Consider the following 22,683-nt stretch of genomic DNA (forward strand, 5'->3'; position numbering starts at 1 on the left):
ACGTCGCCAACCTTGCTGTAGCCTGCCCAGAATACGTCCAACCTACGTGCAGCCGGCAACCGAGAGAAGCCCAACTTACAGGTTTGCCCCATCACTGAGGTCACATGAACTATTGGCTCTTACTAATTGGCTCTCTGGCCTTGCTGTTTGCAGCCGGATTGGCAGCTGTTGCCCCAAAACATTGGAGCCCGTTAGAATGCCTCCTGCTTGCTATAACATACTTGTGCATTGTAGGGTGCATCACTCTGCTAGCTTGCTTTCCTTAACAAAAAAAACCTATAACCCCTATTAGTATGTTAAACGTACTACCATTCAAAATTGCCGCTTTATATCTCCTCCTACCTTGTGTACCGCATGGCATTTTCGATCGCAAAGGTAACCCCCACCAACCTTGGAAATGGACCCTAACGCGGTGGAAAGATTCCAAAATTGTGCAAACCAATACCACCGCAGGGCAACCTTCTTTTCTCGTCAACGCCTCTAATCTATTTCCCAACCCCCCCGTTGGCAGTAATGAACACCAATATTATATGTGCCCAGCCTCCAACCCCAGAAAACCGTATTGCAATGCCCCCAATCAATATTATTGTGCCTATTGGGGCTGCGAAACACTAGGTACTGGTTGGAAGCCGTCTAGCGTTGATCACTATCTTACCCTACGCTGGGCCCCCTGGAACTGCAAACCCCGTGATGAGCCCGTTTATTTCAGCACGGACGATAGTTCCCACCTTCCACCTACAGGTACCTGCACTCACCTTAATCTTACCATGCAACTCCCCACTGATCCTTCCTGGTTAACCGGTCGAACCTGGGGCTTCAGAATCTATAGAGACAGGGTCGACCCGGGAAGCCTTATCCAAATAAAAAAAGAAGCAGTACAACAAAAGCCGTTCGCCATTGGGCCAAATGTAGTGCTAGCTCCCCCGTCCCCAACATCTCCTCCTCGCAAAACTGCCAGTTATTCCTCCACTACCAACCCAACATTGTCACCCTCAAGCTCTTTCATAGAGCCAATCTATAACTCACTTTGGTCAATACTCCAAGCCACCTTTCTCTCCCTAAACTCCTCCCAGCCTAACCTTACTCGCAGTTGTTGGCTATGTTTCTCTGTCAATCCCCCTTTTTATGACGCTATAGCCCTTAATACCTCATTTAATATTTCTAACGAAGACAATCCTCCCCAATGTCCTTGGAATACAACAAAAATCGGCCTCACCATGCAATCTGTTATTCACTCTGGGCATTGTATTGGTAACATTTCCCCCTCCTTAAAAAAGGTCTGTGCACAGTCGTCCTTTCCATCGCAGGGTAAATTCTATATTCCCCCAACAGGGGCAAAATGGCTGTGCTCTTCCACGGGGCTTACTCCTTGCGTATCAGCAAAAGCCCTTACTGAAACAAAAGAAACGTGCGTCTTGGTGACTGTGTTGCCCCATATCCTTTTCCGTCCTAAGGAGGACCTCTATCACTATTGGGATGCACAGCTCCCAACTGTGCACAGAGAAAAACGAGAAATTATTACTGCTGTTACCATTGCTTCTCTTTTAGGTTTTGCTGGCCTAGGCACCGGAATCACCTCGCTTACCCTCCAACAACAGGGCCTCTCTAACCTCAGAGCTGCAGTAGACGAAGACTTAGCCCGTATTGAAACCTCTATCACCCATCTTGAAAAATCCCTTACATCTCTATCAGAGGTTGTTCTCCAAAATAGAAGAGGCTTAGACCTACTTTTCCTTAAACAGGGAGGGCTTTGTGCTGCATTAGGCGAGGAATGTTGCTTTTACACTGATTATTCTGGAATAGTTAGAGATTCCATGACCAAGCTTAGAGAAGGAATTGCAGACCGCAAGCGTGAACGGGAGGCCCAAGGAGGTCCCTCCTGGGGGTTCAATGGAATCCTCCCTTACCTCCTCCCTATATTAGGCCCCTTAATAACCATAATCCTTATAATATCTTTTGCTCCTTGGGCCATAAAAAGAATAATACAGCTAGTTAAGGATCAACTTGATTCTGCCCTAGGCAGGCCTATTCAAGTGCATTACCACCGGCTCCACCTCGCTGACCAAGGCGTGAATCTAGACTACTTGAATGCTACTCACCCTGACGGGTAAGAATCCCCCTCCTACGGGAGCAGCATATAACTCAAAAGTATGCTTCTAGCTTATGCTATGATTGGTACCGCTGGGTGCAATCCAGCAGTGCTTTGCAGTAAAAAAGCACTGCAAAGGAGGGCCAAAACAATCAAAGGCCGTTTTTGAGCTCCTTGAGAAGTATGCCTCATTTGCATAGGGGTTTGCTCTGCACTAATCCCCCTCCCCAGAAAAACAGAGCCACAAACAACTTGGGGAATGAGGCCTCTATTTCCCCCAGCATGTTAATGCCAAAGGAATGCTCAATCAGCATTCTTCCTCCATCCTTTTGAAAAACAAAGGGAGGAGATGTTGGGGACAATTAAGGTAGCATATATAATATTCACCTTCAGCGATACCGGTAACATGCAACATGGCCACCAGGGCTAATGCAAGAACAGCCTAAGCTATAATTAGCCTTCTTCAAGGAAGTAACAGTAGTTCCCGCCTAAGCAGTAGCTAGTTCGCGCCTAAACAGTAGCCGCCCATTGGCCATCCACCCCAGCAACAGCTACCACCAATCCCAGACCCCCAGCAACAGCAACTGCCAATCCCCCTATGTTTGCCTTCCACCCTAGCAACAGCAGCAGCCAATCCTAGGTCGCCACCCATCCTTACTAGCCACTCCCTCCACCCTTAGAGTATATATACCCTGCCTCTTCAATAAAATTTTGCAGCTTGATCAGAAACCTGTCTTGCTGTCATTCCTCGTGTCTCTTGTCCCATACCATTCCTCCCTCACAGGACTCGGAGCCTCCGTTGAACGTCCCGCAGGCCGGGACAAATACCTCTAACCACCCTTTCAAGTAGACATCAACTTCACCATTTTGTAGCTGAAAGGAGTGAGGCTGAGGGAAGCCATACAACATACAAAATTACCCAACTATTAAAGAGTATATTCAGGGTTCAAGTTCAAGACTTTTTTCTAAGTCTAGGGTTCTTTGCACTATTGGGCCCTATGGTCACAACTAGAGGCTTCTAGAAAAAGTAGAGTATCATTACTTCTGACATAGTGCCCTGCTTTTGCAGATTTAGAGATGATAATCAGTTAATCAGAGAGTCATGGAATAAAATAAGTACCTCATTGGGTACAGAGCCTCTATTTTAGATGTTAGTAATGTGGCAACTAATGCCCAGGACCTGGAAAGGATTTGCTTAAGTGAATTAGTTGCATTGATAAGAAAAGAGCACAGATCTTCCACCTCTTTCCATAGTGGCCTCTGATTTCACACATTGTCCCCTATTCCCTTTTAAAGTAAATTAGTTACAGTGATAGCCACTGGAAAACAGATTTTTCAAATAACTTCATAACCCTTTTCAGCCTCAGATGACCCCTTAATTTCATGCAATTTATTGAATGTCAAGAATTTTAGCACATAAGTCAAGCAAAATTACTCACCAGAAAAAGGAAGGAAAAAAAAAAACGTCAAGATTAAGAACAAAATGACTTTGGTTATAAGTGGAAATGAAGCTACTAGGACTTTAAAATAAATCTTCAGCACACTGTGAAAGAAAACTACTCAACAAGCTCATTTTACTTTCACTAATACCAGGAATATGTTTCCAGAAGACCAGTTTCTAGGGCCCATATTGAAGAAGAAATTTCAACAGAGAAGGGACCATATTTCTAACCCCCATTTTGTCCATTTATACTTTTTATAAAGCCCATTCCTCTTCTTCCTCACCAACTCAAGAAAAGAAGAACTTTATAAGTGATTAAAACAGGCCTGCCTGTATTCAAGATTTGCAATGGGTGGTGGCGGCCTAAGGGTACATAGACTGAGGAAAAAAGTGGTGAACTGTGGTGTATGCATACAATGGAATATTGAGCAACTATGAGAAGGAGTGAAGCTGTGAGACATGCTATGAGGTGAATGGATCCTGTGTAAGAAAGGAATAAGTTTAGCTTTCACATAGAGACAGCATGGAATAAGAGAAATGGAGGCAAAACCAGTTTAAACAAGCCCCAGACAAAGAGAAGAGAGAATCTGCCTGCTCCTTATATGGAAAAGTAACCATAGTTACTGGAATGTAAAGAGATATGAGGTAAAATCAGAGGTGGGAACTCACAGCAAAAAAAAAAAATTTGGGGGGATAGGCTGATCAGTTCAAAATCTCAATAATGAGCTAGTTGGCTCGCTGGGATTGGCTGTACAAATTAAAATCTCAAAAGATGAATTAGTTAGTGTTCTCGGATAGGCTGTAACCTCTGTAGTACCCAGTCAATGGGAAAACAGGGGAGGGACTTGCGAATTAGGAGTAGGAGATTTAAAGATCGCCATTCTCTTCCTCTGGCGCACCAGCCTTCCACGTGTTTGGCTGGACGCCCTATCTTGCAAAATCGTAAATAAATTCTTTTCTCCTCCAGAACCGAGTGAGCGTTTATTCCCTTACAGGTACCGCTTTATTTCCGACATCCTGTAGACAGTATTTTGAGTGAAGTATGCCGGAAATAAAGGCAAACACTATAATGTCTCACCAATATGGACTAACTACGATGTGTAAACTCAGAACTGAATCTTAGAACACAACCTAAGAGGGGAATGATTATTGTAATGGTCCCTAGATTGTAAGCTCTTACAGCAGTCAAATCTATTCCTGAATTGTAATGGCTATCTCCAAACTTTGAGATGCTGATCCCTTAGCGTATAACCTGACTGGTCTCTGGAACTTTGGGTATCTGTGTGACACCTGAAAATCAGAGCTAGAGCTTAGCAGATGTGAACATCAGTATTAGTGCATACAGCAACTGTTAAAAACAAAAAAAGCTGAAAAAGAGCCCAGACTTCAATTAGTGATATGAATGAAGCGGATCTGGTTAAGACTAGGGCAAACCAGGCCAAAGGGTAAAGTTTGAAACTGACTGTTTTAAAACTTCGACTTCCATGTGAGACTAAGGGAAGAGATGTCTACTTGGTGCAGGATCTATATTTTCTAAACAGTATAACTCTACAGTCAGTTTGTTCAAACACCACAATTACATGGAACTTTGAATATGAAGTGAGATATGGTAGGTTTGTATAGCTTAGAGTGAAATAGTGACACATCCCAAAGTAATTTGGGAAGAGAATAAAAATGTATTTGCAGGGCCTCCCTGAGGAACTGGGGGAAAATACGGAAGTGTTGGACTTCCTCACCTGGACTGATGCTGATGTTCTCACAGACATTGAGACTGGGACTTGCCCTTATGAAGCTCATTACTGCAAGGGAGAGGATAAACTTATATATAATTTTGCCTAAGAGTCTCCCCGAGTACTTCTTTGTTGCTCAAACGTGGCCCTCTCTCTAACAAAGCAACGTTGGCAGGTGAACTCACTGCCCTCCCCACTACGTGGGACCTGACTCCCAGGGTGTAAATCTCCCTGGCAACACAGGATGTGACTCCCAGGGATGAATCTGGACTGAGCTTCGTGGGATTGAGAATATCTTCTTGACCAAAAGGGGATCTGAAATGAAACGAAGTAAAGTTTCAGCGGCTGAGAGATTTCAAATGGAGTCGAGAGGTCACTTTGGTGGACATTCTTATGCACTATATAGATAACACCTCTTAGGTTTTAATGGATTGGAATAGCTAGAAGTAAATACCTGAAACTATCAAACTCCAACCCAGCAATCTGGATTCTTGAAGACAACTGTATAACAATGTAGCTTACAAGGGGTAACAGTATGATTGCGAAAACCTTACGGATCGCACTTCCTTCATCTAGTGCATGGGTGGATGAGTAGAAAAATGGGGACAAAAACTGAATGAGAAATAGGGTGGGATGCAGGGGGGATGATTTGGGTGTTCTTTTTTATTTTTATTTTTTATCCTTATTCTGATTCTTTCTGATGTAAGGAAAATGTTCAAAAATAGTTTGGGGTGATGAATGCATAACTATATGATGGTACAGTGAACAGTTGATTGTACACCATGGATGATTGTATGGCATATGAATATATTTCAATAAAACTGAATTTAATTTTTAAAAATAGGCCTGCTTACAAATCCAGAGCAAGGTTTCTCTCTGCATATAATATAAGGAGCTGCTCAAATGAAGGGCCCTGATGGTCTTTACAGTGGCCCCACTCCATCTCCCCTGAGTTCAGTCCCCCTAAGGAGCAGGAGTTCTTGTCTGTGGCTGGACAAGAGGCCTCTAGGGGCAGAAGCAATGCCAAGGGGTCTAGATACCCCTCTCTCCATCAGCAACTTTCTAGTGACACACTTCAAAAGGACATGTGAAGTCAGAAATTTTCACCATGCTCACTGCTGTCTCTACCTCTGTCCACCCACCTACACCTAAGACCTCTCATTTTTGAGGCTTGTTGATGAGAGTCTTGGCTGGGGGTTAATACAACAGCCAAAGAGAAGTAGAGCAGTTCGTCACCCTGTGCCAACTGTGGAGGCTCTTTATGGAAGAAACCTCAGGAGCTGTGTCACCCAGACTTTATCGGAGTTCATTATCATCAGTTTTCCGGAAAGATCTAGTTCTTGTTCTTGACAAGGTGTCCTGAGACAGTGGAGAAAGGAGAGAGCCAAAAGAAGTGACATCATCTTGTCAGAGAGAAGACGAAAACATAGAGCATTTTATTTAGGAGAATGAGCATAACCAGAGACACTGAGACGTGAAGAAACATGACTTGCTCTGAGCACAAAAATTAGTTTCAGATGGTGAGAGCACATGACATGGCTGTTGGTTTTAAGCTGGATGGAAAGACCAGAAAGGAAGAGCCAAGCAATGTGTGGCTTTGGATAACAAGCCAAAGCATTTAAACAGTGTCTTAAAGACAATATAGAGACAATAGATGTTTTTGAAGAAGGGAAAGATATTATCAGAGTACCATTCTGAATACTTAACTGTCATTCTCTGTCAACATGACTGAGGGGCAAGAACTTTGAAGTCAAAACATCCTGAGATTACTCCACCACTCACTGAGAATTTCAACAGCCTTTTTTTTTATCATTTGTTTTTTGTGTTTTTTTTCTTCAACTTTTTGCATTTTAAATTCTCATTTTTAAGATGTGATTTATAAACTTGCTCAGAAGGCAGTTATATATTTTTAATTACCTGTGATATAATTAATTGGGAGGACAATACATGAACACACACACACACACACACACACACACACACACACAAACACACACACACACACCTCCCAACAGATAGGAGAAGTAGTAAGGTTTTATCTTTAAATTAATGGGTTAAAAAAATAACCATACTCCATTATATGGGACATTATATCTGGGTCTCTCGGACAGGTAACCTAGTAAATAACAAAGCTTACGAGGCCATGGGCAGAGGTATAGCTGCACATCTGTGATTCCATAACTCTGGAATGTGGTAACTAACAATAACAGCAAGTGCTTTTATAGTAATTAATACAGGTCAGGCACTATTCTAAAAATGTTAAATACATTGATGATTTTAGTCCTCCCAATAATATAATCTCAGTTTCACAAAGGAAGATGATTAGCATTTCCTTTCAGACCCCATTAAATGAGAACAGAGAAGTAAACAAAAAAGTGATTAATTCATAATGATAGAATAGTTAAGTAGCTATGAGGGATAAAGGTAATTTAATATCTGCATGCAAAACAGAACGTAAATGGTAACTACTAAAGCTGGGTGGAGGAGGCATCAGCTGTCTTGGAGATGTTTGCAGCAAAATGGGAGGTGTTCTAGCTTGAGGATTAGCCAAGAGGTTCAAGATCTTACGATCTTATGATATTATGTAGGAACGGGGATGAAAAGAACTAATCACTCCCAATATCTTCTTCCCTGCTCCATGCAGCCTACATAGGGGTCAGGTGTCAGACCTCAGGATCAAAATAAAAAGAATTGAAAGGCTATTCTCTATACATTAAGTGAAGTTAGGAACCCACTACTTAATAAATCCAGCCCTCAACCTGAGGCTTGCTTTGTGAACACAAACAAAACCAAAAAACAATTCTCTCATGTTTTCTTCTAATGGTTTTATGTTTTCATTTTTAAAATATTTAAATTGTTGATATATTTAGAGCTTACTTTGGCTTAAAGATTGAGGTATGGAGCAAAACTCTTTTTTCCCCAGAAGGTTTCCAGTTGTGCCATCCATTACCATTTATTACATAATCCATCTTTTCCCCAACTGATATGAAATTCTACTTTATTTTCATACAATTAATTTGGGTGACTTTGGGTCTATTTCTGAATTCTAAATTAGATCCAACTGATCTGTCTATACATGCTTTAGCTTTATATGGTTTTATTTAATATAGTTTTATAATATGTTTTAATGTCTGCTTTGGCTAGTGCCCCTCCATTATTATTCTTAAAAAAATTTTTTTTTAGATATTCTTGACCATTTCCCATTGCCATGGAATGAGCCTGATAATTTTAAAAATACATTTGATTTCTGGGTGTGGGGGAAGCACATTAAATTAATAGATGAAGTTTAAAAAAAGAAAGGCTATTATTTAGAAAAATTTAATGATAGCTGATAGCAAGTCTTTATATTGTGTTAAAGATATGTCCAGAGGAATGGCCAGATCTCTTCACCCTAAAGGAAAATAGTCAAGAGATTAATACAAATACATAAAAAACCTTATTCACATATCCCAGAGACCCAAAGAAGATTTTTAATGATAAAAATCAATTATTACCTAATATTTGAGAAATGTTTTTAACAAGAGAGAAATCAAGATGAGTGACAACAATAACAAAAAAGACCCCAGGAGATGGATAATTTGGGAAACAAAAGCAAATTCAAAAAAAATTTTAACATGCACAGAGAGTTGAGATCACGTATCCTTAAGAGACGATTAAGGGGATATTTAAAAAAGAGTAAGAAAGCTCTTCTATGATTTAATATGATGAAAGAAATAAATCAATACAAGATTGGAAGATGAAATGGAGAAATCTCAAAATTGGGAATAAAAATAAACCAATAGAAAAGAGGAGGAAAATATAAGACATAAATAATCAATTTGAGAGGTACAGCATTCAATTAGCAGAAATTCTAAGAAAAAAAAATAAAGGATAGATGATACTGATGAAAATCCAGTGGAGTAAAGAGTAATGCTGTTTCCCCTTTCCTCCCTACCCCCAAGAGGATGGTCAGCATTGTCCACTACGAAGAGGGAAAATGAACCCACTATATGCATGGATTATGTTTGGTAAGATTACTATCTCCAAATTTTGAACTTTGAAAGAGTGACTAGCTGTATCTGACCGAAGATCATAATAATTAGTTCAGCACACTGATGTCTGGACAAGTGGAAGACTTAATTTCCTGGCCAGATTGTGTTTGCTGCAGGACAGGTGACTAATCCAGGCCAAGTTATAAGTGGAATTGGAGCCACAACATTTCAATACTAGCATGAGGTGTTCCAGAACTCCCTTCCTCTTGCCACTGTGTCTGCTGATGTTTCAAAGACTGATGGGACTATAGTGAAGATCTCAGGAAGGTGGATGGAAAGCTGTGCCAAACAATGCTAAACAGTGGACTCCAAGTCACTGTTATCTTTCTATAACTGGTTTCAATTCATGTTCCATTGTAAGACATAATGAGTCTAAAATTCCATTGGTTGAGTAACTATATAGAGTACATTTTAGTGAACTTGGAATTCCTTAAAGAAGTGCTATGAGAGAAGCTGAAGACAGTGTATGATGAAAGCAGCCTATTTATATTTAGACAAGTGCCACTTATGTTAAGGGGTTGACCCACTGTTACCATGGGAAAACTATTTAAGTGTCTGTTAAATAACTTGAGCACTCAGATTAAAAATCAGATAGAGTCAGGAAAATGGGAAAGGTAGCAAATATTTGACACCATTTCCTGGCCCTCTCCAATTTTGAATGAATCAACCTATACTGGAGAAGTCTAGGAATCAGAATTTTTAATAGCAACTCTTGATTCTTACTTAAGCAAATTAGGAAAATACTGGCTTCCAAAGTCTTTTGAAGGAAAGCTAAGATTAAATGGGTGGTGCCAATATAGCATTAGATGTTTCCCCTCCCTAAATGGGATATGGCCATATTAAAGTGGGTCGATTTTTCAGTAACATAGGTCTTTTATGAAGCCTTCTAGAAAATTTGTTTTGGCAGGCATTAATAATTCAATAAGCTTTATCAAATAAGCCTAGATTAATGGCATTACACCTCGGCCTTGGGGTTTAATTGCCACCGCCATTATGGTTGTGAAAAAGAATATGTGTGGGGCACACTTTGAAACAGTGTAACATGATGGCCCAATTAAAAGTGTGTGTGTCCAAGAAGGCTTGGATTCTGTTGACTTTTTTTGTTATGGAATCAGTGATTTTCAGGTGTTAGCTTTACATAATCAGTCCTATTATATATGCATAGCTAAAGAAGAGACAATGATATTATTCTTATGTCCTGGGGAAATTTTCTAATTGAGAAGTTACCTCAACAAAACTATAGAGATTCCACAAGCTTCCAGCATTGACAGATATCATAAATAGGGCTGAGGAGTATTTAGAGACCCATTTATATCTGAGCAAGGATGTGGCACAGACATAGAAAATATTTTTACACTCACCAACCAGCTCCATGCCATCTTCTTTAGGGAAACAAAAGCTTTATGGTCCCAGTAAATATCAAAAGCTGTCTGTCAAAAGCTAGGCCGAGGTAATACCTCACAAGCAGGCTATAGAGAGCATTTCCTCTGAGGGAATGAGGGTCTTCTGTGATGCTCAGGGGGCTGAGTTTCCTTCAGCCCAAATGAGGTGACCAACTTCTAGGAAAAGTTCTGAAACGAAGGGGATATGCTCTTCTTTTCCCCTTCCTTCTTCCTGCTGCTGTAATGGGAGACCATCTGGGACTGGGGAATGAGGAGTTTCCTCTCTGCGTGTTAGGTTTGAGATATCTATTATATATTTACCTTAGTTTGGGTTCTCCCAGGAGATTCTGTGGCAAGGATTTCAATATAAAGTAGTTTATTGGGGAGGTAAATCCAGGAGACTTTAGTAGGAGATTGGGGAAGTAAGGCAGGAAAGTGACGGGAGCCATGAGTAGCATTACCACAGGTTACCCAGTGGGAAACTGGAGCTTACATCCAGGGGGATCACTAGACATACTGCGAAACACATACTTCAGATTTATCCTACCCAAAAAGCGAGGGAGCTGACCAAAGAGGGAACAATGTATTAAACAAGACATTCATGGTATGAGTCTAAGAAGACTGTTAGAGAATAAATTGAAGGGAACAATCTTTCTCCAACAAGTATAAAAATGTAGGAAAGCAGATGAGCAAGGGATTTGGAGTTAACCTGAGTTTGAATCCTATCTATGACCATTAGTATCTTTGTTAATGCTTCAGCAAACAAATATACCCCCTAAGCATGTTTCTTTTTCTCACATACAACATTCAGAATGGTATAAACCTCACAGGATTGTTGTGAGGAAAAAGTGTGATGAGGGATGTAAATTACATAGCAGAAGGATAGGAATCAATGCATGTATAGATCCTATATAAGTTGATACAGAGGGAAGGATAAAAAGAGAAAGATAGGTAAACGATAACATTTCCAGAACTTTAAGGTAAAGAGGAAAAACAAAAAGGTGGGATAACTCATCCTTAAGTTTCAAAACTCAGTGAAGAAGAGGTGAGCTTTCACATTTCAAACTAATGTGGGTAATATGAGGTCAGATAGTTGAAAAACTGGAAAAAAAGAAATGAAATAGGATGGGAACTAGTGGTGTAAATAGCATCATGACATTAAATGAGAGGCTTTCTCGGGAGTGTAGAGGGCTTAGGTGAGTGGTGAAGATAGCAAGATTATATGGAATTTTCTCCATCCTAGTCCCACAACCCGGGGCAGGAACAGGAAAACAGGAAGCTGATTTTATCCCAGCTTGGAAGAAAGAGGGAAAAATAGTAGAGCAGGACATCATATCAAGGGGCTAAATATAAATGTCAGATTTGGGACTTAGGATGGGAAGGAAATATAAAGGAGCAAAAGGGGACTAACTGTTCCAGTAGAGTATAAAACCTGTGGGTTAGAAATATTCTAGATAATGGTAAAATTTCAGGCCTCTGTTGAGGTATAGTGGAGATAAGGGTTGTTGGAGGGAAATAAGTGGAGAAATTGGGAGGCTGGGGTGCTGCATAGATCATTGGTTTGGATGTTGGAGTTCCCCAGGATGATGGCAGAAATCATGTCCTAGAAACGTAAAACAGGTAAGGCTTCTGAGAAGCAGGAGGGTCTAAGTGGCCTTAGGAGGCAGAGGAATTGGGAAAGACTGGAATGTGCCTTAGATTTGGCCAGAAAGTTAACCAGATCATCAGGAATATGGGAAGTCATTCATCTGCTTTGCAAATGTCACCTGGACTTCAGAATGCCAGTCCTTCTTGTCCTCATGACCCACAACCAGAAACCACCAGTACAGAACCTCTAGATCTGTTTCCATCTGCTGAAGCATGAAACATCAGAGTGGGTGGTTCAAGAGAGGGATCAAACTCATACCAAGCAAGTAGTCACTCAACCGAGAAAGGAGTGCAAGGCCTAACCCTGCTCTTCTACTCCATGTGCCTCAAGCCAAAGGCACTGAGCAGGAACAGTGCTCAAGGCCAACTGTAACCCCAGGGAGACTGCAGCAGGCTCACATTTTGCAGCCACCTCATTCAGGTAACTTCTCTTCACCTCCTCTATCCTTAGTCCAAATCAGTAAGGGGATCTCTTCAGCTTTCCTCTCTATTAGTGGGTTTGCCCTTTTGTTTTGTTTTTGTTTTTGTCTTTCCAGTACCCTCGTTTTGTTTCTTCTGCAAATGAGAGTAGGGAAAACTTAACTCCTAATATTGCTGTCTCTTATTTCTGTATAAACCCACCAGCTGCAATTTTGAGATGGGACAAAATACATAAAGTATGGCATGAGGGAAGTGAGGAAATTAACTTGGAAAAGGGTCTTCTCTCTGGACCTAAATATGTCCATCCCTGCAAAAGATGGATATACAGAGTTTTGCTAAATAAATAAATAATCAATTTAACATATTTAAAATATTTACTGTATTAATATCACTTTATCCTCTCAATATCCTATGAAGTTGGCAATTTCTTCTGAGCTCACACTGTTAAGAAATTGAGGAGCTAGAATTTGATCTCATCCTCTCTGATTCCAAACCCCATGGCTTCTAGCATCTCACCCATTTCAATATATCAGTTTAAGAGAAAATGTGATACAAATGAAAACTATATAGACATCGATATTTAACCTGATTCTTGCATCAGGGCAAGTACACATAATTTTTACAACCGAGGAACAACAATTCCATTTTTAATCTATTCTTTGTATTTCAGCCCCATGTAGCTGACCTGGAAGAAAGAAACCTAGCAGGGAAATGAGGGATTTCAATGTGGGAGAAATGAGTCCATCCAAGGGAATCAAACAACTTGTATTATAGGATGATAACATGTCTCTGTTTGTCCATGACAGATCTCATATCAAACTTGTTATTCCAAAATTCTTAAGAATTATTTGAGTGTTCATATTTACTAGCAAGATTGTCCCAGTTTGGATAATAAATTATATGGTCACTCTAAGTAATATGTCTGGGGTCAGCCCTGGTGACAGCTGAAATAGAGAGTCCTGAGCCTAGTTTTTCCAGGCCAGGACTGTGATTGTACACGGCTACTGGCAGAAAGTAAACAATTATTGTAATGGTTTCCTCTCGTCTGCTATAGAGTAGAAGGGCCTTCTCAGGCCTGATTCCCTGGAGACTAGGCCATGGTGAGCCCACCACGACCAAGTTTATGGGGATGGCACCATCGCAGGGTAGTGGAGTTTCTCATGTTTGGGATGCCAGTGTGTTGAAGGGATTAGGATTAAACTATCTTGAGAATTTTCACAGGCCTTACCAAACCAGGATGATTAGGAGCACATGGCTGCTTGTTCTTGCATGACCATATTTTTCCTGATTTCCTCCACTTTGGCACACAGTGCTTTTTCAGGTAAGCAACTTTGTAAATCTTAGGAGGGAAACATCTGATTTTCTAAAAGTTGTAGGAATGAAAAAGTCACCTGTGACTCTGGATAGCAATGGCTACTGAAATGTAGGTCTTTGGACATGCTAATACAATTTGGGTACCATTAAAATGGGACTTCCTAAGTGGATCAATCAGACTTGGTTTCTACGTTGTGGATTCTCATTATTGCTGTTTGGTTGACCCAGAAGAAATTCTCTAGTGCATAAAAACTCTTAATGTTTTAATTGTAACCAATACATTTTTTTCCTAATAAAAGGATGCAGACTATTCATTTGTGTTCCAAGAAGCTCTCTAATATACGTTAAGAAAGCCAATAAACAACAAAAGATGTGAATGGTGGTGAGATTGACATGTATGTCTTCCTATTTAGATTATCAAAACCAAGTGATTTGACATAAAGACAAGAGCCATATTTCCTGTTGTGGTAGACAGAATAATGGTCCCCCAATGATGACCACATGCTCATCCCTAGAAGCTGTGAATATGTACTTTACATGGCAAAAGGGACTTTGCAGATGCAATTAAGTTAAGAATCTTAAGATGGGAAGATTATCCCTAAGTTCTTAAACATGTGACAAAATATTGTTTATAATGTGCCCTTACTATTCTCTTAATATCTGTTGAGACTGCAGTGATTTATGTTCTCTCTCTTCTTTTTTTCTTCCTGATCAGTCTGGCTCAAGATAGATCAATTTTATTGCTCTTCTCAAGTAACTCATTTGGTTTCACTGATTTTCTTTATTGTTTTTCTGTTTTCTATTTTATTGATGTCAACTCTAAACTTCCTTATTTCCTTCTTCATATTACTTTGGACTTAATTTGCTTATCATTTTAGTTTCCTAATATGGAAACAAAGGTCATTAATTTGAGACCTATCTTCTTCATTATTATAGCCATTTAGTGCTGTAAATTTCTCTGTAAATATTGCTATTACTATCGCCCATGAATTTCGGTATGTTGTGTTTTCATTCTCATTAAGCTCAAAATAGTTTGTAATCTTTGACCCACAAATTATCTAGAATGTTTTATTTCATTTGCAAGTATTTGAGGATTTTGAAGAGATCTTTGAAACAATTTTTCAACAGTGAGAAACCCACCTTGCTCCCACTGTCCACAATATATTTACTTATTTATAAATCCTAGAATTTACTTTCTAGTTTCAAGTAGTCCTATCTTATGCTTCTGTGAGAAAGAAGCCTAAAGATTAGAATTCAATTTATGTCTAGCCTTCCTTTTTGTCTTTAGAATAAGGGTGTATAGTCCAAATACTATATTTAAAAGTTACCTGGGTTGGTTCCAAACCTAGCCCTTTAGTGTGGTCATATGTTTCACTTAAAATATGATTTGTTTCTATCTGTATTGATTTTTGTGATTTTCTCCCTATCCTTGTGACTTTATTTATTTTGAGTATCCGAAAACACTAACACGGTTCCGAAACTCAGGACTGAACCAAAAGTTATAGTCAGAGGAGTGCCACTGTCAACATTCCCTTATCCTCTTTACCTCATTCCCACCCATATCCTATATGTAACCAGTCTCATGAGTTTCTGGTTTATCCTTCTTATGTTTCTTTTTTGCTCAAATTAACATATACATGTGCATTTTGTTACTTCCCTTGCATTCCTATGCAAAAAGTATAATAGATACTTTAGATACTACAGATACCATAATAAACACCTGCTTACCTTGCTTTTCATAATTTGTAATATATTCTAGAAGTCATTGCATACCAGTTCATAGGGATCTCCCTCATTCTTTTTATAGCTATATAGCACTTTGTTGGTTGGACGTACTGAACTTTATTCAACCATTCTTTTATGTATGGGCATTTAGTTTGTTTTCAGTATTTTACAATTACAAACATGCTGCAATAAATAACTTTATGTATATGCATTTGTGTATTTTTTGGAGGTGTATCTTCAGGGTAAATTTATTGATATTTCTGAGTCATATGTAAATATAAATGTATTTTTGTTCAATATTGCATAAAAGTTGTATCAGATTGCATTCCTACCAGTAACATATGAAAGTATCTTTTGCCCATTCTGCAATTATTTATTTTAAAAATTTTTTTGTTCTCTTATTTTTAAAGTGCCCTCTCTATATTAGGATACTAGTCTTTATCTGTGATATGTATTGCAAATATTTTCTCCTAGTTTATCAGATATCTTTTTTTGTCTATGGTGGGTTTTGTTTTGTTTTGTATGTTAATCCCTTATTAGAGAAGTTATGGGCTTACAAGAACAATCATGCATGAAATATAGTATTCCCACATACCACCCCACTGCCAATACCTTGATATGGAACATTTGTTACAATTGCACACAGTAAGTTTAAGGAAACCCAGGAAAAAGATCTCTAAATGTGCACAAGAAACTCTACAATGTTACAATTGATGATAGTACATTTTTATAATTGTATTATTAACTGAAGTCCATGGTTTAACTTAGGGTTCACTGTTTGTGTAGTGTAGTTCCATGGATTTTTAAAAATGTTATTCTGTTACCATATATATAGAATCTAGTATTTCCCCTTTGGATCACATATATTTCAGTGCTGTTAACTGGATTTACCATGTTGTGCTACTATCAGCATGACCATTACCAAAACATTTCCATCATTCAAAATAAGAGCTCTGCACATTTTAAACCTTAACTTCCTGTTCTGGTTTGCTAATGCTGCCAGAATGCAAAATACCAGAAATGGATCAGCTTTTATAAAGGGGGTTTATTTGGTTACAAAGTTACAGTCTTAAGGCCATAAAGTGTCCAAGATAGGCGTCAACAACAGAGTACCTTCATTGAGGGCTGGCATCATCTTCTTTTGCTTCCAGACTGTGTTTGAAAATGGCTTTCTCCAAAATGTCTCTCTAAGCTGCAGCTCCTTTCTCAGCTCCTGTGTGTTCTTCAAAGCATTCGTCTTGGCTGTAGCAAGCTTGGTCCTTCTGTTGGAGCTTACATAGTGCTCTAATCAACTTATCAAGGTCCACGCTGAATGGGCAGGGCCACACCTCCATGGAAATTATCTAATCAGAGTTATCGCCTACAGTTGGGTGGGTCGCATCTCCAAGGAAACAATCAAAGAATTACAATCTAATCAACACTAATACCTCTGCCTGCACAAGATTGCATCAAAGATAATGGCATTTTGGGGGACATAATACATTCAAACCAGCTTACTTCCCATTCCCTATTCTGTCCCCTTCCCCCGACCATCCCCTGGTAACTTATATTCTAGATTCTGACTCTATGAGTTGGATTTGTTTATTCTAATTATTTCAGATCAGTGAGATCATAAAATATGTGTCCTTTTGTGTCGGGCTTATTTCACTCAACATGATGTCTTCAAGGTTCATCCATGTCACATGTATCAGGACTTCATTATTTTTTACTGCTGAATAATATTCCATTGTGTGTACATACCATGTTTTATTTATCCATTCATCAGCTGATGGACAGTTGGGTTGCTGCCATCTTTTGGCAACTGTCAATAATGCAGCTAAAAACATCAGTATGCAAATATCTGTTTAAGTCCCCGCTTTCAATTCTCTTGGGTATATACCTAGTAGCAGGATTGCCAGGTCATATGGTAGTGATATGTATAGTTTTTTGAGGAACCGCTAAATTGTTTTCCATAGCAGTTGTATCATTTTACACTGCCACCAGCAATGAATGAGTGTTCCCATTTCTCTGCATTCTCTCCAACACTTACTTTATTTTCCAATTTTTTAATAGCAGTCATTCTGGGTGTGAAATGATAGCCCATTATGGTTTTAATTTCCATTTTCTTGATGGCTAATGATGAAAGATTTGCATGCTTTCTGGACATTTGCATATATTCCTTGGAGAGATGCCTGTTCAAGACATTTGCCCATTTTTAAATTGGGTTGTTTGTCTTTTTATAGTTAAGTTGAAGGATTTCTTTGTATATTCTGTATATTAATCCTTTATCAGATATGTGATTTCCAAATACTGTCTACCATTGTGTAGGTTGTCTTTTTATTTTCATGATAAGGTCCTTTGAGGAATACAAGTTTTTGATTTTGATGAGGTGCCATTATCTATTTTTCTTTTGTGGCTTGTGCTTTGGGTGTAAAGTCTAAGAAATCATTGCCTGATACAACATCTGGAAGATGCTTCCCTACATTTTCTTCTAGGAGTTTTGATAGTTCTAGCTCTAATATTTAGGTCATTGATCCATTATGAGTTGATTTCTGTATACGATATGAGGTAGGGGTCCCCCTTCTGTTTGTTTGTTTGTTTGTTTGTTTTTCAAATGGAGATCCAGTTTTCCAGCACAATTTGTTGAAGAGACTGTTCTTTCCCAGTTGAGTGGTCCTCACCCCTTGTCAAAAATCAGTTGCCATAAATGTGAGGGTTGATTTCTGAGCTTTCAATTTGATTCCATTGGTCTATATGTCTGTCCTTGTATCAGTACCATGCTGTTTTGATTACTGGGGATTTGTAATATGTGTTAAGATCGGGAAGTGTGAGTCCTCCAACTTCATTTTTCTTTTTCTGGATGGCTTTAGTTATTTGGGGTCTGTTACCCTTCCATATAAATGTGATGATTGGTTTTTCCATTTCTGCAAAGAAGGTGTTGGAATTTTGATTGGGATTGCATTGAGTCTATAAATTGCTTAGGTAGTATTGATATCTTAATGATATTTAGCCTTCCAATCTATGAACACAGAATATCCTTCCATTTACTTAATTCTTTTTTTATTTTTTTTTAGCAATGTCTTGTAGTTTTCTGTGTACAAGTCCTTTACATTTTTGGTTAGATTTATTCATAGATATTTGATTCTTTTAGCTGCTTTTGTGAATGGAATTTTTGTCTTGATTTTTTTGTTTGGATTGTTCATTGCTTGTTTATAGAAACATTGATTTTTGCATGTTGATCTTGTATTCCACCACTTTGCTGAATTCATTCATTATCTCTAGGAGCTCTGTTGTGGATTTTTCATGATTGTCTGTATATAGGATCATATCATCTGCAAATAAGGGAAGTTTTACTTCTTCTTTTTGAATTTGGATGCCTTTTATTTCTTTTTCTTGCATAACTGCTCTGACTAGAACTTCCAGTAAAATGTTAAATAACAGTGGTGACAGTGGGCATTCTTGTCTTGTTCCTGTCTTAAGAGAAAGCTCCCAGTCTTTTACTGTTAAGTAGGATGTTAGCTGAGGGCTTTTCATATATGGCTTTTATCTTATTGAGGAAGTTTCCTTCAGTTACTAGTGTTCTAAGTGTTTTTATCAAGAAAAGGTGCTGTATTTTGTCAAACACCATTTCTGAGTCAATCAAGACAATCATGTGGTTTTTGTCCTTCATTGTGTTAATGTGGTGAATTATATTAATTGATATTCTCACGTTGAACTAACCCTGCATACCAGGGATAAATGCCACTTGATCGTGGTACATAATTCTTTTAATAGCTGTTGGATTTGGTTTGCTATTATTTTGTTGAGGATTTTTGCATTTATATTCATAGAGATACTGGTCTGTAGTGTTCTTTACTTGTGGAATCTATATCTGGTTTTGGTATGAGGGTGATGTTGGCCTCATAGAATGAGTTAGGGAGTGTTTCCTCCTCCTCAACTTTTCACAGAATTGAGCAGAATTGAAGTTAAGACTTCTTAGAATGTTTGGTAGAATTCCCCTCTGAAACCATCTGGTCCTGGGCTTTTCTTTGTTAAGAGGTTTTTGATTACTGATTCAAACTCTTTCCTAGTTTGTTGAAATCTTCTGTTTCTTCTTGAGTCAGTGTAGCAGTTTGTGTGTTTCCAAGAATTTGTCCATTTCATCTAGCTTATCTATTGGCATACAGTCTTTTATAGATTATATTCCTTTTTTTTTCAGCAGGGGTGGTAGTAATGTCTTCCTTTTCATTTCTGATTTTCATTATTTGTAACATCTCTCATTTTTCTTTATCAGTAGAGCTAAAGGTGTATCAATTTTGTTGATGTTTTCAAAGAATGAACTTTTGGTTTCATTGATTCTATTGTTTTATTGTTTGTTTCTATTTCATTTATGTCTGCTCTAACCTTTGTTATTTTCTTCCTTCTGCCTGTTTTCTGTTTAGTTTGTTCTTCTTTTTCTAGTTCTTACAGTTTTGAGCTCGGTCTCTGATTTGCAGTCTTTCTTCTTTTTAAATGTAAGCATTTAGAGCTATAAATTTCCCTCTCAGCACTGCCTTCACTGCATCCCATAAGTTTTGCTATATTGTATTTTCATTTTCATTCACCTCAAGATATTTCCTAATTTCACTTGTGATTTCCTTTTTAACCTATTTGTTGTTTAAGTGTATGCTGTTTATTTCCACATTATTTTTGAATTTTCCCTTTCTCCCTTGTTTATTGATTTCTAGCTTATTTCCCTTGTGGTCAGAGAATATACATTGTATGACTTCAATGGTTTTGATTTTTTTAGACTTGTTCTGTGACCCAACATTTGGTCTATCTTGGAAAATGATCCATGTGTACTCAAGAAGAATGTGTATTCTGTTTTTGTTGGGTGCAGTGTTCTATACTTGTCTGTTTGGTTTAGTGTATCATTCAAGTCCTACACTTCCTTATTGATCTTTTGACTAGATGTTCTATACATTATTGATAACGGTGTGTTAAAATCTTCTACTATTAATGTAGAAACGTCAATTCTTCCCTTCAAATCTGTCAGTATTGGTTTCATATATTTTGGAACTCTGCTGTTAGGTGCACATCTATTTATAATTGTTACATCTTCCTGTTGAATTGTTCCCTTTATCTGTATGTAATGACCATCTTCATCCCTCATAAGTGTTTTAACTTAAAGTCTATTTTATTCAATATTATAGCCACCCCAGCTCTCTTTTGGTTACTACTTGTATTGTGTGTGTGTGTGTGTGTGTGTGTGTGTGTGAGTGTATTTTTTTTTTCCATCTTTTCACTGTCAACCTACCTATATCTTTGACTTTAAGGTGAGTCTCTTGTAGAATGGATAGACAGATAATCCATTCTACAAATGTCTGCCTTTTAACTGGAGAGTTTAATCCATTTACATAAAGTCAATAATGATATCACAGATCTTTCTTTTGCTCTTTAGCCTTTGTAAGTTTTATACCTTTTTTGTCCCTCACTTCCATTAAAGTCTTCTTTTATATTATTTGCTTTCTTGGGTTGTATCACATTGAGTGCTTTCTCATTTCTATCTGGATGTATTTTTCATTTGTTTTCCTTGTGGTTACCATAGGGTTACATTTTAACATCCTAAATATATAACAAATATACTTGGTTTGATACCAACTTAAATTCAATAGCATTTGCACACATACATTTCTTATTCCCCTCTTTCTCCCCACCAATTTTTTTTAATCATTTTATTGAGATATATTCACATACCACGCAGTCATACAAAACAAATTGTACTTTCGATTGTTTACAGTACCATTACATAGTTGTACATTCATCACCTAAATCAATCCCTGACACCTTCATTAGCACACACACAAAAATAACAAGAATAATAATTAGAGTGAAAAAGAGCAATTGAAGTAAAAAAGAACACTGGGTACCTCTGTCTGTTTGTTTCCTTCCCCTACTTTTCTACACATCCATCCATAAACTAGACAAAGTGGAGTTTGGTCCTTATGGCATTCCCAATCCCACTGTCACCCCTCATAAGCTACATTTTTATACAACTGTCTTCGAGATTCATGGGTTCTGGGTTGTAGTTTAATAGTTTCAGGTATCCACCACCAGCTACCCCAATTCTTTAGAACCTAAAAAAGGTTGTCTAAAGTGTGCGTAAGAGTGCCCACCAGAGTGATCTCTCGGCTCGTTTTGGAATCTCTCTGCCACTGAAGCTTATTTCATTTCCTTTCACATCCCCCTTTTGGTCAAGAAGATGTTCTCCATCCCACGATGCCGGGTCTACATTCCTCCCCGGGAGTCATATTCCACGTTGCCAGGGAGATTCACTTCCCTGGGTGTCTGATCCCACGTAGGGGGGATCCCCACCAATTTTTGATTCTCATTACTACTTATATCTTTGTAAATTGTATGTCCAAATACCTAGATTTATCATTACTTTTGGTGCATTTGCATTTCATCACCTGTAGGAAGTAAGATGTGGCATTACATACCATACAATATAATACAATACAATAACACTGGTGCTTATAATTACCCAAATGGTTACCTTTACAGAAGGTCATTATTTCTTTACGCTGATTTGAACCACTGTCTAGTGTCCTTTCACTTCAGTCCGAAGAACTCCCTTTAGCATTGCTTGAAGGGCATGTCTAGTGGTCATGTGCAAAAATGATGGCTTAGTATGATCAGTGGGTGTGACTTTTACTATTATAATTAGGCAAAGGTGACTTTAGGTCAAGACTTCAACTGAGCATGCCCCAGTGGCTGAGACTGGTTAGAACCCGCTTTAGCAGGTACTATTAAGGGAGAGAAAAACATGAAACTATCTTGCAGTGTAGCAAGCTTCTTATGAATAAACATGAGGAGGTGGGAGCTCAGAAAAGGGAAATGGAAACTTTTGCAAGCTAGTAACGAAGGGGCTACTCTAGAACTTAAGGTGGCAGTTTCACTGCCTTAG

The 22,683-nt window shown here is 38.4% G+C and overlaps 1 protein-coding gene across 1 annotated transcript in view; it reads left to right on the plus strand.

The window, feature by feature from the left end:
* Positions 1–354: 354 nt before the first annotated feature.
* The window catches only part of SPINK13 (serine peptidase inhibitor Kazal type 13), a 32,207-nt gene continuing 9,878 nt past the window's right edge, over positions 355–22,683 (plus strand). Inside the window, exons 1-2 of the mRNA XM_037802007.1 lie at positions 355–375; positions 1,455–1,641. Coding sequence (XP_037657935.1) covers positions 355–375; positions 1,455–1,641 — 208 coding nt within the window. The remainder of the gene's footprint in view (positions 376–1,454; positions 1,642–22,683) is intronic.

The sequence above is a fragment of the Choloepus didactylus genome, chromosome 13, assembly GCF_015220235.1.
Source record: "Choloepus didactylus isolate mChoDid1 chromosome 13, mChoDid1.pri, whole genome shotgun sequence".
In the NCBI taxonomy this organism is placed as follows: domain Eukaryota; kingdom Metazoa; phylum Chordata; class Mammalia; order Pilosa; family Megalonychidae; genus Choloepus; species Choloepus didactylus.